The sequence below is a fragment of the Nannobrachium achirus genome, assembly GCF_963921795.1.
Source record: "Nannobrachium achirus genome assembly, chromosome: 9".
Taxonomy (NCBI): domain Eukaryota; kingdom Metazoa; phylum Chordata; class Actinopteri; order Myctophiformes; family Myctophidae; genus Nannobrachium; species Nannobrachium achirus.
The window spans coordinates 31,803,421-31,817,496 of record NC_137818.1 but is presented as its reverse complement, the minus strand read 5'-3'; the positions used below and the strand labels follow the sequence as shown (position 1 = coordinate 31,817,496).

Genomic DNA, 14,076 nt, shown 5'->3' with positions numbered 1-14,076 from the left:
CAAGATCTTAATCAAAAGTGGGTTTCTTTCAGCACTGATGGGCAAAAAGAAAATTCCCTTTGAAAACGTGGTGTAAAAAAATCCCATTTCACGCTAGACTCAGCCTCGCCAGTGGCACTCGAGGCCCCGGCTGCTGCAGAGCTTTTTTTATTGCGTCCGCAAACTCTTCACTTTTCTCTCTCTCGCCCCCTTCTCTAAATATCGTCGTTGTCGGGTGAAAACCTTTTATGTCCAAAACCGTTCGTTTTGCATTTATCATAAATGATCTAAACTAGTGAAAACAGCCGATCTACAAGCACACAACGCCTCGCACCACGAGGCGTTGCGACGGCCTTGTACGATGAAGCAGGACTTTACTTTGCGAATGAACATACAAATTTGAAACTTGGAGATACGAGGTTTCCACCCGACAACGGCGATATGCTGAATTCCAACGGGGGTCTCAGCTGCCAAAAATGCAGCCTAAACAAATGGACCAGACGTGTCCGCTGTGTCAATAGCCCTGTCCGGAAAGAGTACACAACAGCAAACAGGCTAGGGGTCCCCCTCTAAAACACATTCCTATGGGATATACTGTATATGCGCTGTGTGTATATGTCTGCGTACTGTACAGTGCAAAGCCACAGCAACAGCTGAATGGATGCAGGGAGAGATAAAAAGAGACATATGGACGGATGGATAGCATGGACGGATGGATAGCGGCTCGGTTAGCAAATGTTTATTTGTGCAGTAATCCATTGCTTTACCTCCGAGTTGAAGCGGATCTGGCAGACGTTACAGGAGATGATCGGTCGCTTGGTTTTGACCAGCGGAACGCCGAAGGTGTGGTTGATCACCGCCTTCTGCACGGGGTCCATCTGACAGAATGAGAGAGACAGGGTGTACAGTATGTGTTAGAAATGATTCATATTGTACAGCCGGCAGCTGAACTCCCACGGTGCCAGGAGCAAGTGGGCCATTCCATCAAGTTGATGCAGAGCGGAGGGATTAGAGGTGGGACGTTTCGAGAACGAATCGAGTCTTTTGAGCGGCTTTTTGAAATGAACGATGGGATCCGGTTCGCAGGTGCCGTTCTTTTTGTAAATGAACAGTTAGTGGAAAAAGTACAAACATTCTTTACTTATGTAAAAGTATCAATACTGCAACGTGGAAATACTCTGCCACAAGTAGAAGTTTGGAATTAAAATGTACTTGAGTAAAAGTACAAGTATCGGTATGAAAATGCACTTAAAATACCAATAGCAGAAAATAGTCATTATGCAGAATGTCTCATTTCACAGTTTTTCCAATGTAGAAAATGTAGAAAAATAATTTGAAAATAGCAGATCTACAAGCTCACAATGCGTCGCAATGCGACGCATCAAATGGCGGAAATGTAGCCTATATATATGGCTGAAATGTATAGGGTTGAGGTAAATGTGTAATTATAATAAACATCTACAAAGTAACTAGTAACTATAATGAGCCAGTCTTTTGAACGGCTCTTTGAAAGGAACGGATCCCAGAGATCCGGCTCACTTCAAAGAGCCATAAATCCCACCTCTAGGAGGGATGAACATAATGTGCCATCTACTCTATTGGTTCTCTAAGAGGGGTCCAGGGACCCCCAGTGGTCCTTGGGGGAGATACCAGGGGGTTCCTAGCAAAAGTAGTTAACATAGCATCACGATCATTTTAACCACTTCATCCATTTTGTTGTTGTCGGGTGGAAATGTCCAAAACCTTTTCATTTTGTATTTATCATTTAAAAAAAAATGATTTAAAATAGTGAAAATAGCCGATCTACAAGCACACAGCGCCTTGCATCATGAGGCGTTGTGTGCTTGTAGATCTGCTATTTTCACTGGTTTTGTGCGAAAGTCTTGTATGATGAAGCAGGGCTTTACTTTACGAAAGAAACGTACACATTTGAAACTTGAAGATACAAGGTTTCTGCCCGACAGTGACGATTTATGTGTTGGCTATTCAAAAATAGCAGATCTAGATCTACAAGCTCAAAGCACGTCACTTGGGGCCGTGCTGCTAGCTTGTACCTGCTGAGATTTTCTGGAAAAATATGGAAAATGTTTGGAGAATGTTTGTATTTTTTTAAACTCAAATCTTCTCCTCTGGGGGCCCCGGCCCCCGGGCACACAACCTTGGGGGTGAGAATGTGTTGACACTGCACATACTGTACACTTGGACAGAACTGTTGCTGTTGAGATGAGAAAGTTTGCTTGAGGTCCAATGGGACAAACACACGGTGATCACACTGCTGCGCTGGTGCACCGACAAACACAGCAGGTGTTTTTGTGTCTAAAGGTTATAACCTCCCTCCCCTGGTCTGGGCATGATGTCATTAATAGGTGAACATTCCGTGAAACAAATAGACGGGTTGCAGAACGGTTATTTTTGGTGAGAGAGATTTGGAAAAAGGATCAGACCTGCTATAGACCTCCGGGGGTCAGCGGTCAATAAAATATATAGGGTTTAAGTGGTTCAACAAGATGTTGCAATGTCTAATCCTGCAACCGATGAGGGGGCCTGCATTTACAGTAACAGATGTACGTGTGTGTGTGTGTGTGTGTGTGTGTGTGTGTGTGTGTGTGTGTGTGTGTGTGTGTGTGTGTGTGTGTGTGTGTGCGTGTGTGAGGGGCTCTGTTGGCCAGCCAGTCGCCAACAGTGTTTATAGTGTGTTGCTAAAACGGGGACGACAGGCATTGCATCTATCCTATTAAACAGACACTTGTGACCCCGCCCAGATTGTTACAATAGGTTCACGTTTGCCCCGTGCTAATTGTTTCAGCTGGGACGTCCATCACCGGGGGGATGTTAAGCACGTCGTATAAATTTAACTGGCTAGCATTAGTGGCTCACCAGTGTGTCAGTGGTTAAACCTCTTCATTTAAACACCGACCCAGACACAAAGACCCAGGAAATCCAGCTCGTACCCGTCCGAACACAGCCCCCTCTCGCCCCTCTCCAGCTATGTCTGAAGCAGAATATATCTGGCGATCATGGTTAATTGAGATTAGCTTTTATCCTGGAGTCCGTGGCCGGTGTGGATTTTCGCCACAGACAATCGTCTGGCACTCTTGTCTTGCGTGCACATTACAAGAGTTGGCGGGCGGCTTAACCAGGCCCCCCAAAAAAAGTTAACGTGAGACCAACAGGAACTTCCTGAGCCAAGGGCATGGCCTGATATTTTGATTGTTTGCGTTCTGTTTACTCTCACTTATGAAAGGAATTGAAGCTCAGGGCCAATTCCGCTAATGTCCTCTGCATTCAAAAGGCAATAACAGAGCATTCCAGAGAGCGTTCCGTTTCTGTTTTCAACCACGCTGATGTTAAGACCCCGACAGAGCATAAATGAGACAATTTGGCTTGTTGTCACAAATTTTAATATGCCTAATCACCAAGTTTTTTGCGTGCGCCCAGAGCAATAGCCTCGTCTAACAGAGGAGCAGCTTGAGATCTCAGCCCCCAGGGGGAGGGACGGGAGAAGCTGAAATGAATATTCTGACAAAGTCAAACAAAAACAATTTCAAAATCTGCACAGGGCTCGTTACTCGGCAACCCCAAGGAAACAGGGTAAACAGAGAAGGAAGGAGGGAGGGGAGGAATTGAGGGGGACTGAGACTGAGAAAAAAAGTGAGACGAGGCAGCCCAGTGGCGGGACAGTGCAGACACACACCATCTGGAAGAGAGAGAGAGAGAGGAAGAGGAAGGGAGGAAGAGAGAGAGAGAGAGAGGGTAGGGAGGATGGTCTGGGCCGGACATCCTCACATCTCACATTTGTTATCTCTTGGCTCTCTTCTGAGCTCTCCAACTCCCACGACTCCTGCTCTGCAGAATCTGAGTATTCCTTGGGCGCTGCACTCCGAGAGTTAAACTAACTACACTCAGGATATTTGCAGTGTGCTCCGTCCTTCTCTCTTCCCTTCACCTCATTATAGAGCTGGCTCCATTGCTCTCGCTAGGAACGGATATTAAAGCGACAACGCTAGTGGATGATAACTATCTAATACCTCTGGAATAGCCGGGCTGAGTCCTGCGTATGGCCCAGTACCACATAACGATGTGACTCCAACATGTAGAACAACCTTCATTAATTACAGCGACCGTGTCTCGTTTTCAACCCTTGTTTCTCATGCAAGAATGAATGTACTAAAGATTTGCCACACAAGCTTTATAGTTTACAACCAAGTCATGGCTGCATGTTGTGTGTTGGCTGTATGGCTGCCCAGACTTTGACCAGAGCCCCTCCAACAAAAACAGTTTTACAACATTCAACATGGCGTCCCTATTTAGGGCATATCATTAAAGGTAGTAATTTTCCCAAATATTTCCCAAAAACATGCATCATACTTACAAATACCAATCTAAAGGCTTGCACAATCCTGGTAGATTGGCTATTTATTTATGATAATTTTGAACAAAAACAAATCACACTTTTGAATGTTACTTTTTATTATATATTTTTTGATTAAAATATAATTTTTGCCCAAAACAGGGAGTGCAGGTGTAATGTGCATGTTAATGAGAGCCGAAGAGGCCAAGCGTACAGTAACACTGTGCTGTATTCTGAGTCATAGGATTCCTATGAATGGCTGGCCCAGCGTTGTGGGTGTGGGTCCGCTGCATGACCCAATCTGTAAACTCCACAGTTACAAACAGTGCGGGGCAGCCAACAAGGCTTTTTAAGAGCCTATTCAACATGGTCTCTGAGGCTAAATGTCATCCAAACCCTTCCCCTCGTGAAATAAGAGCAGAGCGCTGTGATGTAATCAGAGTAACGCTTGTTTGAATGTGATGGGGACCCTGGCAGGTGAAAGTAAGCCCCACAGACCATCGATTTTAGCCACCACTCACTCAGGGGGCCAGCAGTCAACAGTTCAGCCAGGGTCTTTTAATGCCTTTAATGCCTTAATGCTGTCTGTTAACACAGAGCAGTGTCCAAGCAGGCTCTGGGAGAGCCGTGCGTATGTAATCCACAAGCTTGACTGTGACCAGCTAGAGGCCTCTAAACACCGTACTAAAAATATACATGTGCCACTGTTTTCTTCACTTCCTCTGGCTTTAATTTCTACAATCACACTTTGTTTCTCTCTCTCTGTCTCTTTGCATCTCTATCTATCTCTCTCTCCCCCCACTCTCTACCTCTCTAGAGACATGCAGATTACATTCTCTCCGAGTGCCCTCAACACATGGCACTCCGTTTACACACACATTTACACTCAAAGGACCCCAATGTGTTGTCTCGTGCTTGTAACAGATATGTACAAACACATGTTCATTTTATGTGCCTTTCTCTCAATAAAACCGTCAACACATGCACACTGGAGGACTGAGCAGAGTGCAAGCAGTGAACAGCAGTCAGTCAGTGGTGTGGTATGCAGAGTTCAGAGTCTCTCTGCTGGACCACTCTGGCAGCAACAACAGCAGTGGATCCGGTGCCACGGCAGATAAAAGAACAAAACCTTTGAAGCTCAACTTTGACTTCTGCTGAGATGCTTCCCGGGCTTGAAGCAACACTACACTACACAAGGCGCTCAGTGAAAGTCTGTCTCCTCCTTTGGACTAGTACATCTCCAGGAGCGTGTGTGTGTGTGTGCGAGTAGGGTCACTAAAGGTTTACGTTTTGGCGTGGAGAGGGGCACGCGGTACTCACCCGCTTCTCCTCCGTGTCAGCGGGGGCTTGGAGCTGCATTGGTCCTCCTGTGTGTGAGTGGCTGCTGTGTGTCTGGGTCTCGGCGTGTGTGACACTGACAGTGTGTGCTGCTCTGTCCTCGCTCATTCAGCTCGCCAACTTTCTTTTTCTCAGTCAGTGCTGAAGTCCTAAGGCTACAACGGGACCTGTACTTCAGTGATGCATTGGTAGAATATTCCTGTGCCTCCTCCCTCCCGGTGGTCTGTGCCGGGCTGTCTATACGTTCCTCCTGCCAGGGAAGGACCGGAGCGCTTCACTGTGAGGATTCTCTGCTCTCCCAAAATCTGTCCTCTCTCTCTCTCTGTCTCTGTCTTCAATGACACATCATCTAACAAGTGCCGGTCTCCCCTGCCACCTCCCCTTCTCTCTCTCTCCCCCTCTTATTCTCACGCTTCCTTGTAGTACTTTTCCCTCACAGTTCTCTCCTGCGACTCTCCTCCCCTTTCCCTCTCCTTTTTCATGCATACTCAAACATTCTGTCCAGATGTAGTCAGTGGTGTGTTCTCAGACCCCCTCCCAATTACAGTACCTCCCTCCCTCCCTCTCTCTCTCTCGCTCTCTCTCTCTCTCTCTCTCTCTCTCACACACACACACACACACACACACACACACACACACACACACAAACCCTCCCTCCCTCTGTTATAGCCATCCATCAAATGTCAGCATCGGTTAGAACTTTTGACCTACCAAATCCAACTGCATTTGGTCCTTGACACACACATGCACAAGCACAAGCATGCGTGTGTGTGCACACACACACACACACACACACACACACACACACACACACACACCTAGGCGTAAAGCCTACCCCCTCCGCTGTCCGTTGGACAACACATGCACACATGTGAGCACTTAGACTTAGAGGGAGACCTCATTATACACATCAGGAGTCGACTGATTTGCAGCGAGAGAACATTGGCTTTTTTAATTTCCTAATTGGCTAAGCGGTTAATCTCCACACATGCACGTTAATCAATCAGGAGGATAATATGTCTATTGAAGCCTGTCCTGAGAGGACTTAACGACTCCCTGTTCAACTCGAGTGGGACCCGGGGCTGCTATTGAGAACGATGGGAGGATTGGGGGGGTGTTATCCTTGCAGGTGAGTTTCAACAAGTCTGCACGTGGCTTTGCGTGATTAGACACCTTCATCGGAAATTCCAAACTTTTCAGCTTGAGCAAGTCTGTGTTGCGGCTGGCATCTCAATTCAGAGACGCGTGCGTGCGCGCGTGTGCGTGCGTGCTCGTTTCCATACCAGCACCAGCTGCCGCAGATAAATAATTCAACCTCGTCACTGTCTAGAGGCGCATTGGGCCAGACAGGCAGGTAGAGGACAAATCTCATTAGAGAGCCATTAGGGGTGTACGGGGCTCCAGATGAGCCCAGTCACCTGCTATGGGGGCTAATAACACTCAATGTGAGGCAGAGACTCATTAAGACTGTACAAACTCAGCATAGTTGATTTATAAAAAGAAAATGAGGGAATAACAGGATTAGCCCACCATAGCAGCATGTATAGTCTAAGGGCCGATGCACACTCCACATTTAGAGACAAATTTATTTTGGTTTGGCTCTGTCTAAACGTCACGGGGGGTGGGGGGGGCTTTGTGTGGCGGTTACCGTCATCAAGTCGGCTGTTAGGCGCTGCCGAGCTTTTGTGACTCCCCGAACCGAACCGTAATAAATCCGGCTCTAAAAGTGGAGTATGCATCGGCCCCAAGTCAGTGGTTCTCAAAGTGGGGTCCAGGGACTCCCGGGTTTCCCTTTTAGGTCGTTCCACATGGACCCTTACAAGTGTAACTCTGACAGTGTACAAATGGAACCAAATGGGTTCATTTGGTTCCATTTGTACACTGTCAGAGTTAAGGGAGGTGCTTGAAATGTACAAGTTTGAGAACCACTGGGCATGCCACTGAACAACATGAACGTATTTCTAATCTAGCACTGAAAAAGATGAAGGTAAGAACATGCAGAGTATACAGGTTTGATGGTAATTGAGTATGTAGTATAGGCCTACACTACTGTGCAGCGGCCCAGCCCCCTCCATTGTGTTACACACACATTCCTCTCCCTTAAAAGCCCAACAACCCATAAAATATGTCCAGTAATGAACACAGGGCTGCAAACACTCAATCAAGGCCTTCCAATAGAAGTCAGCTCAACCACTCAATAGCAATTTAAACACCAAGTGTAGTTGGAGGTAGCTGAGGGGCAGTGAGTTTCTCCTCGCCAAGGAAAGTGCCTTTTATTGTGCTTGTCTGTCACTCACCAGTAGTGATAACAACATGTACAACACACACACACACACACACACGCATACCGTATGCTACATTAAGTGTAACCACACAAGCCAACAGTCCAGCCCGTAGCTTGCACTTCAGAATTAGTGCCAGACCCATATACTGTATCAGCACGGCTGATATATGGGTCGATTTTAGACTTTTTGGATGATGGATGGGACGGTATCGGCAGTTATGCGGCCGACGGGCTATGTTAAATAACTAAGCCCCATTCAATAACCTACAAAAATAGCCAATCTAAAATCTCAACCCGCATTGCATCGTAACGCATCGTGAACTTGTGAATTGTGAATCAATGTTCCTTTCCCATGTCAGTTGAGAAGGTGTTTCTCTACATAGAGCCTCCTCTGTCAACACCACGCTACAGAGAGAAGATCCTGTACTACAGTCAGTCAGTCAGCACCCTGTTGTTTAGGTTTTTGTTCAGGGGAACACCATGCGGTAAAAGCCTTTTAATTGTCCTGGTAGGTGATGCAGATAAGGTCAAGCTGTGCTCCCAGCCTCCCACACTCTCCTATGGCCCCATCTACTGGTCAGAGGCTGGTAAAACACCCTCTAGTGCTGGCTGGCCAGCTGACTGACTGACTGACTGACTGACTGACTGACTGACTGACCACACACACACACACACACACTCAATACGTCCTTCTGGAACTGGGGAAACTTGTGTGCGTGCGTGCGTGTCTGCGTAAGTGAGGTTCACTGTCTTGATGACAGCGAGACAAAGGGAGAGTATGGTTTTAGTGCATGTGAGAGTACAGAACGAAGTGCATAGTTATAGCAACTATTAATCCATAAGCTGCCGAGTCCAATTTGACTTTTAAGTGCCTCCAGTTAAATTGGGCTCATGGGATACGGGGGACTATTAAAAACTGTGGCTAATGGTGTCTGGACTAGCATGGTGTTTGCTGTTACTATCCTTGTAGTGACACATGTGCTCAGGGCACAGGTCACATTGCGTACAGTTGGGGACAAGGGCTTGCTATGTTGCCCTCTGCATAGCAGTCGATTATAAATGAGTGTCACCCCCACACACACACACACACTACTGTCACAGGCCCGTGATCCCCGGAATTACATTGGCCTATATACAGTACATATATATATAGTCCGCTGGCTTTACATATTGCTGACTAGAGGAGAGTCTGTGTTCCCCAATGTCTGGGGGAAGAACGCAGCGCATTAACGCTGAGTAGATGAAATGGTAAATATCCCAGTGGTACAAACTTAACTGATCAGACGTTAAGCGCTCAGTCATGGCCTGCAGAAAGGATTCCGCCTCAAACAAAGCTCCGCAGCGCAACGAAAACCCCAAGACAATCTGTGACATCAAACAAACGATTTCCACCCAAAGGCTGTTTGAAGTCCACAGGCCTGGAAAGATGAATGTACTGTACCACGTTGCTGTCGGGCAGAAACCTTGTATGTCCAAAACCGTTCCCTTTTTATTATTATTTAAAAAACATTCGACATTTTTTGAAAATACCTAATCTACAGGTTCACAACGTGTTGGCTTGGGAACTTGTACAAGCGCGATCGGCTGTTTTCACTAGTATTATGCGACACTTGTATGATGAAGTAGGCTTAGTAGGGCATTCATTTATGAAAAAAACATAACTGTTTTCCCTTGGGGGGTTTTGTTATAGATGTACGCATAGCTCTTAAATGGTTGTCTTCTAATGTGCTGAGCAGGGAGTAATGTATAATAGTGCCTGAACACCAAGATCAAATACAGTACAATATTCACACTTGTATATAACTTATAATGATAATGATAAAAATTATGTGTGTGTGTGTGTGTGTGTGTGTGTGTGTGTGTGTGTGTGTGTGTGTGTGTGTGTGTGTGTGTGTGTGTGTGTGTGTGTGCGCATGTATTTGTAGATAATCTCGCAAACCACTAGATCAGTCAGTGCCAGATTTCATGTGCACACTCCCAGTAAACCAAAGAAGTAGCCATACCTCCAGTCCTCCACAGATTGCTTTCATATTTCACTGTCATTTCATAATGGAAGTCAGTAGTTGGCTGAAACCTTAGTACGTCATAGATATGTCATAGACATGTCATATAGATGGCATACACCACATGCTGGCCATGTGAGATTGATATGGAAGCCACGCTGTTAACATTTAAATCTTCTAAAAAAGTATAGTTATATTGTCGCATTGTCATGTTTTCAGACATGACAGTTTAAAATATCGCCGTTGTCCGGTGAAAACCGCTCTTTATTATTATTAAAATAATGATTATTAAGAAAATAGCCGATCTACAAGCTCAAACTTGCATATCTGCTATACTTTTGTGCAATAATCTTATATGATGAAGTAGGACATTTATTTGTGAAAAGAAACATGGAGATACAAGGTTTCTGCACAACAGCAACGATAATCTGGTTAATGGCTTTTGACTGGAACATTTAAATGTTCTAAAATAGTCAGTTATACAGTGCCATTGTCATATTCTGAAGGTCATACATTTTTAATTGAAGACAGACACAATGAAATGCATTTACAAGGTAATAACCAATATAACGACGTTTTGCTATGTTAGTACAGGAATATTAACTCTCAGTGCAGCAATAAAATATGATTGAATTATTTTCCTTATGTGAGTCCCCAGAGGAAGTGTGAAAACTACTACTACTGTGCGTGTCCGTGTGTGTGTGTGCGTGCGTGCGTGTGTGCGTGCGCACGTGCGTGTGTGTGTGTGTATGGTCAACTCACGGTGTTGAAGTTGTGGAAGAGGCCCATGCTGTGTGGAGGTGGGGCAGTCTCCATGGGGAACTGCAGGAATTGTTTCATGTCCAGGTGGGGTTGCATCATCGGGGTCCGCAAGAACGTTGGCACTGCCGCCCCCGCCCTGTTTATACCTCCTAGAGAGAGAGAGAGAGAGGGAGAGAGAGGGGTATTAATTAATGTATGACTCAAATACACCTGACGGTCTTGGTAATGCTACATTTGTGTCATTTCCAAAGCACTTTACAGCGTGCATTACATTCACACACACATTCACACCTGCAGCGGAGGATAACCATGCAATGCACCAACTCGCTCATCAGGAGCAGTTAGGGGTTCAAGTGCCTTGCTCAAAGACACTTCGATATCCAGCCCGGAGAAGCCTGGGAATGAACCAGGAACCTTCCAAAGAGGCCAACTGAGCCACTGCCACCCCTTCTTCAAACCCACAGCTATACTGTACAAATCACACCCGGCTGCAAATCAAGACGTATATCGTAAAGATGCTGCCCCGCCTGTGCCCAACCTGTGGCTTTGCGCTGTAATGTCTTGTTTGGAGTTAGAGATGTAAAGTTTCTCAATTGCCGGCTCTGAAAAGAAATTCTATAAAACCTGGAGCCCTTTTATGATGTTCTACCATAATACTCAAACGGCATAGTGTGGCGCTTGCCGGCTCCAGCCAACCCAACACGCAACAAGATTTTATTCTTGCTTTCTTTCTCTCTTCTTTCCTGTACCTATCTTATTGTTTGTTTAGCGATTTTGATGTTCGACCGTCCTGGGGATTGAGGGTGGGGGGAGGGGGGATAGGGGATGGGTTTTATTCAATCTCATTATAATGCACATTGATTTCTACATGTGATGTATAAGTCTATTTGAGACTGTCTACGCACCTCTGGGCTATTTCCTTTTGAAAAATTCAATTCAATAAAAAGATTTGAAAAGAAAACGTATATCGAGTACACATTCTGTCAAAAGCAGTATTTGGAGGGGCGGGGGGCGGGGGGTTGGTTTAATTTGGACAGGACAAAAATAAAGATGTAAGGCGGCTCTCCAACCGGAATCAAACCTGGGATGTCGTGACAATAAACACCTGCGAAGTTTTGTGTTTATTGTTGTTGTGACCCCTTGTCGTGTTTGCTTTGGCGATGCGAGAACAAACATTCACCGTGTTGCTTATTATAGATGGTTCACTGATCCCTGTGAGAGAGAGCGTGCCATTGAATTCCAATAAGTACAATGAGCAACAATTGCTGTGCATAAGCATTTGGCTACTGCAAAACTCCCTGCAGACTTAATGCAGGCCTTGGAGATACAGTATGTGGCGGTGTAGCAGAACGCAACAACTCATCACAAGTTACAACAGAGCAGTGGTTTGCAAACTTTCTGTGCACAAGTAGGGCTGTCATGATATGACATTTTACATGCCAATTAAAGTTGTACCATGTAACTTTTTTTATAAAACAAATCTTAAAATTGTCCTAACTGTTAAATCGCTAAAGTTTTAGAACACCCACTCCGTTATTTTCAGCTTCTGAAGCCTTCTCTTTATATGTTTTCTTCTTAGCAGTGACAGGGGCGGGATTTCGCGCCAAAATGACGTAATCTGCATCATCTGTATACGTTGTGTATACGTTGCCCAATCACATCGCCGATCATGCACACATGGTACACTACCGGCCAATCACAGCTTATCTGCTCTGGTCTCCAGGAAGCGCCTCCGCTTGGCTACAGTGTTTACCATGGTGAAGGATTTTAACCTCTTAATCCACAAATCCTGGCCAGAAAATTACGTTCTACCATGCGTTCTACCCCTCCACGGATTACTATCGGTCGCGGTGGTTTGCGGTGCCGCTCCGGTGGTCCGCGGCGGTGGTCCGCGACGACTCCGGACGAAAAACGGCCGAAAAAAGCAATACCGCTACTGACCACTAGTTGAGCAACTTACACAGTATAGCTTTAATTGTCACTCAAATAATTGCGATTAATGATTTAATTGTGTTTTTGTCATTGATCATTACATTTCTGTTTGGAATTTAGGCTTTGAAGATGCACATGGCAGATATGACACATAACCTAAATACACAAAGAAATGACTGACATATTTGACAACTTACTACTTAAAAAATAACATTGATAGTGGAAATAGCCGATCTACAAGCTCACAACGCGTCGCATCGCGACGCGTTGTGAGCTTGTAGATCTGCTATTTCCACTATTTCTGAAAATGTATGAAAAATGTTCAACATTCACGATAATTACATTACGATTATGACAAAATAATTGCGATTATGTCAAATAATTGCGATTATGTCAAATAATTGCGATTATGTCAAATAATTGCGATTAGACGATTATGTAATAATTGTGACAGCCCTATGCACAAGTGGAAGTCAAGCTATGAAGGCCCACCTGTATTTGTAGCATAAATAGCCGATCTACAATTTCTACATTCCGTTGCTTCACGAACAGTGTAGATAGGCTATTTTTTGTGCAATACACGATGTGCAACAAAGTATAAATCAGGCTTTACAGATCGAAAGCAATAAAAGTGCAGTAGAATTGTTGTGCACAAAAAGAAAACACCTGTGATACCCTGGGCTCGTGTTTGTGCTTGTTTCATTGTGGGAAAACATTCAAATCAAACAACTGAGAGAAACAGGAAACAAAGGAAAAGAATCCCAAAAACGCAGCGGGCAACACCTCCCATCCAACTGTCTCCTCTCCTCTCCTCTTCCTCTCCTCTGAGACATCTGCAGCTTGATGATAATGAGTTTCATCACAGCGTGCGTAACTTCATGTCAGGCCAACTCACACACTTGAGCGGGATCGCTTAGTTATGTCCAATTAAGAGACGAATGAATCATAAGACTCTGATTCCGCCACTTGTGTCTCCCAGGCCAGAACTGTATGCAGCTTGCTTTTCTACTGGATTCTCATTGGGGTATGCACGCACACACACACATACACACACACAATCTGCAGGAAGTCGGGTGTTTAATTCCCCTGTAAAAAAGGGTGTCAAGCTGTCATTGTGATCAACGGCTAGCGTTGGCTACCTCTCCCCATGGCCACTCCCCTCTGCCTCCTCTCCCTCTGCTCCTTATCCCCTCGTCTCCTCCTGCGTAACCTCTGTCAAGGATGATGCTGATGGAGCCCACGCAGCAAAACTCAGCTTCAGCACCCTCTTAGATTAAGCCTCTTAATAGCCACAACTGGATTTCTGCAGCTTTTCAAATTCCCCAGAGACTTAAATCTCTCCCGCTCTCTTTTTTTGGGATTGCGCTAAGCTACTCTCTCTCTCTCTCTCTCTCTCTCTCTCTCTCTCCCCCTCCCGCTCTCTCTCT

At 45.4% G+C, this 14,076-nt stretch overlaps 1 protein-coding gene across 1 annotated transcript in view; it reads right to left on the bottom strand.

Moving 5' to 3' along the window:
* Nucleotides 1-10,828, bottom strand: part of znf385a (zinc finger protein 385A) — a gene marked incomplete at its 3' end in the record, with an annotated part of 44,451 nt that extends 33,623 nt beyond the window's left edge. The window contains exons 1-2 of the mRNA XM_080733499.1: nt 10,718-10,828; nt 747-857 (exon numbers count right to left, since the gene is read on the bottom strand). Coding sequence (XP_080589625.1) covers nt 747-857; nt 10,718-10,816 — 210 coding nt within the window. The 5' untranslated portion in view covers nt 10,817-10,828. The remainder of the gene's footprint in view (nt 1-746; nt 858-10,717) is intronic.
* Nucleotides 10,829-14,076: the final 3,248 nt, after the last annotated feature.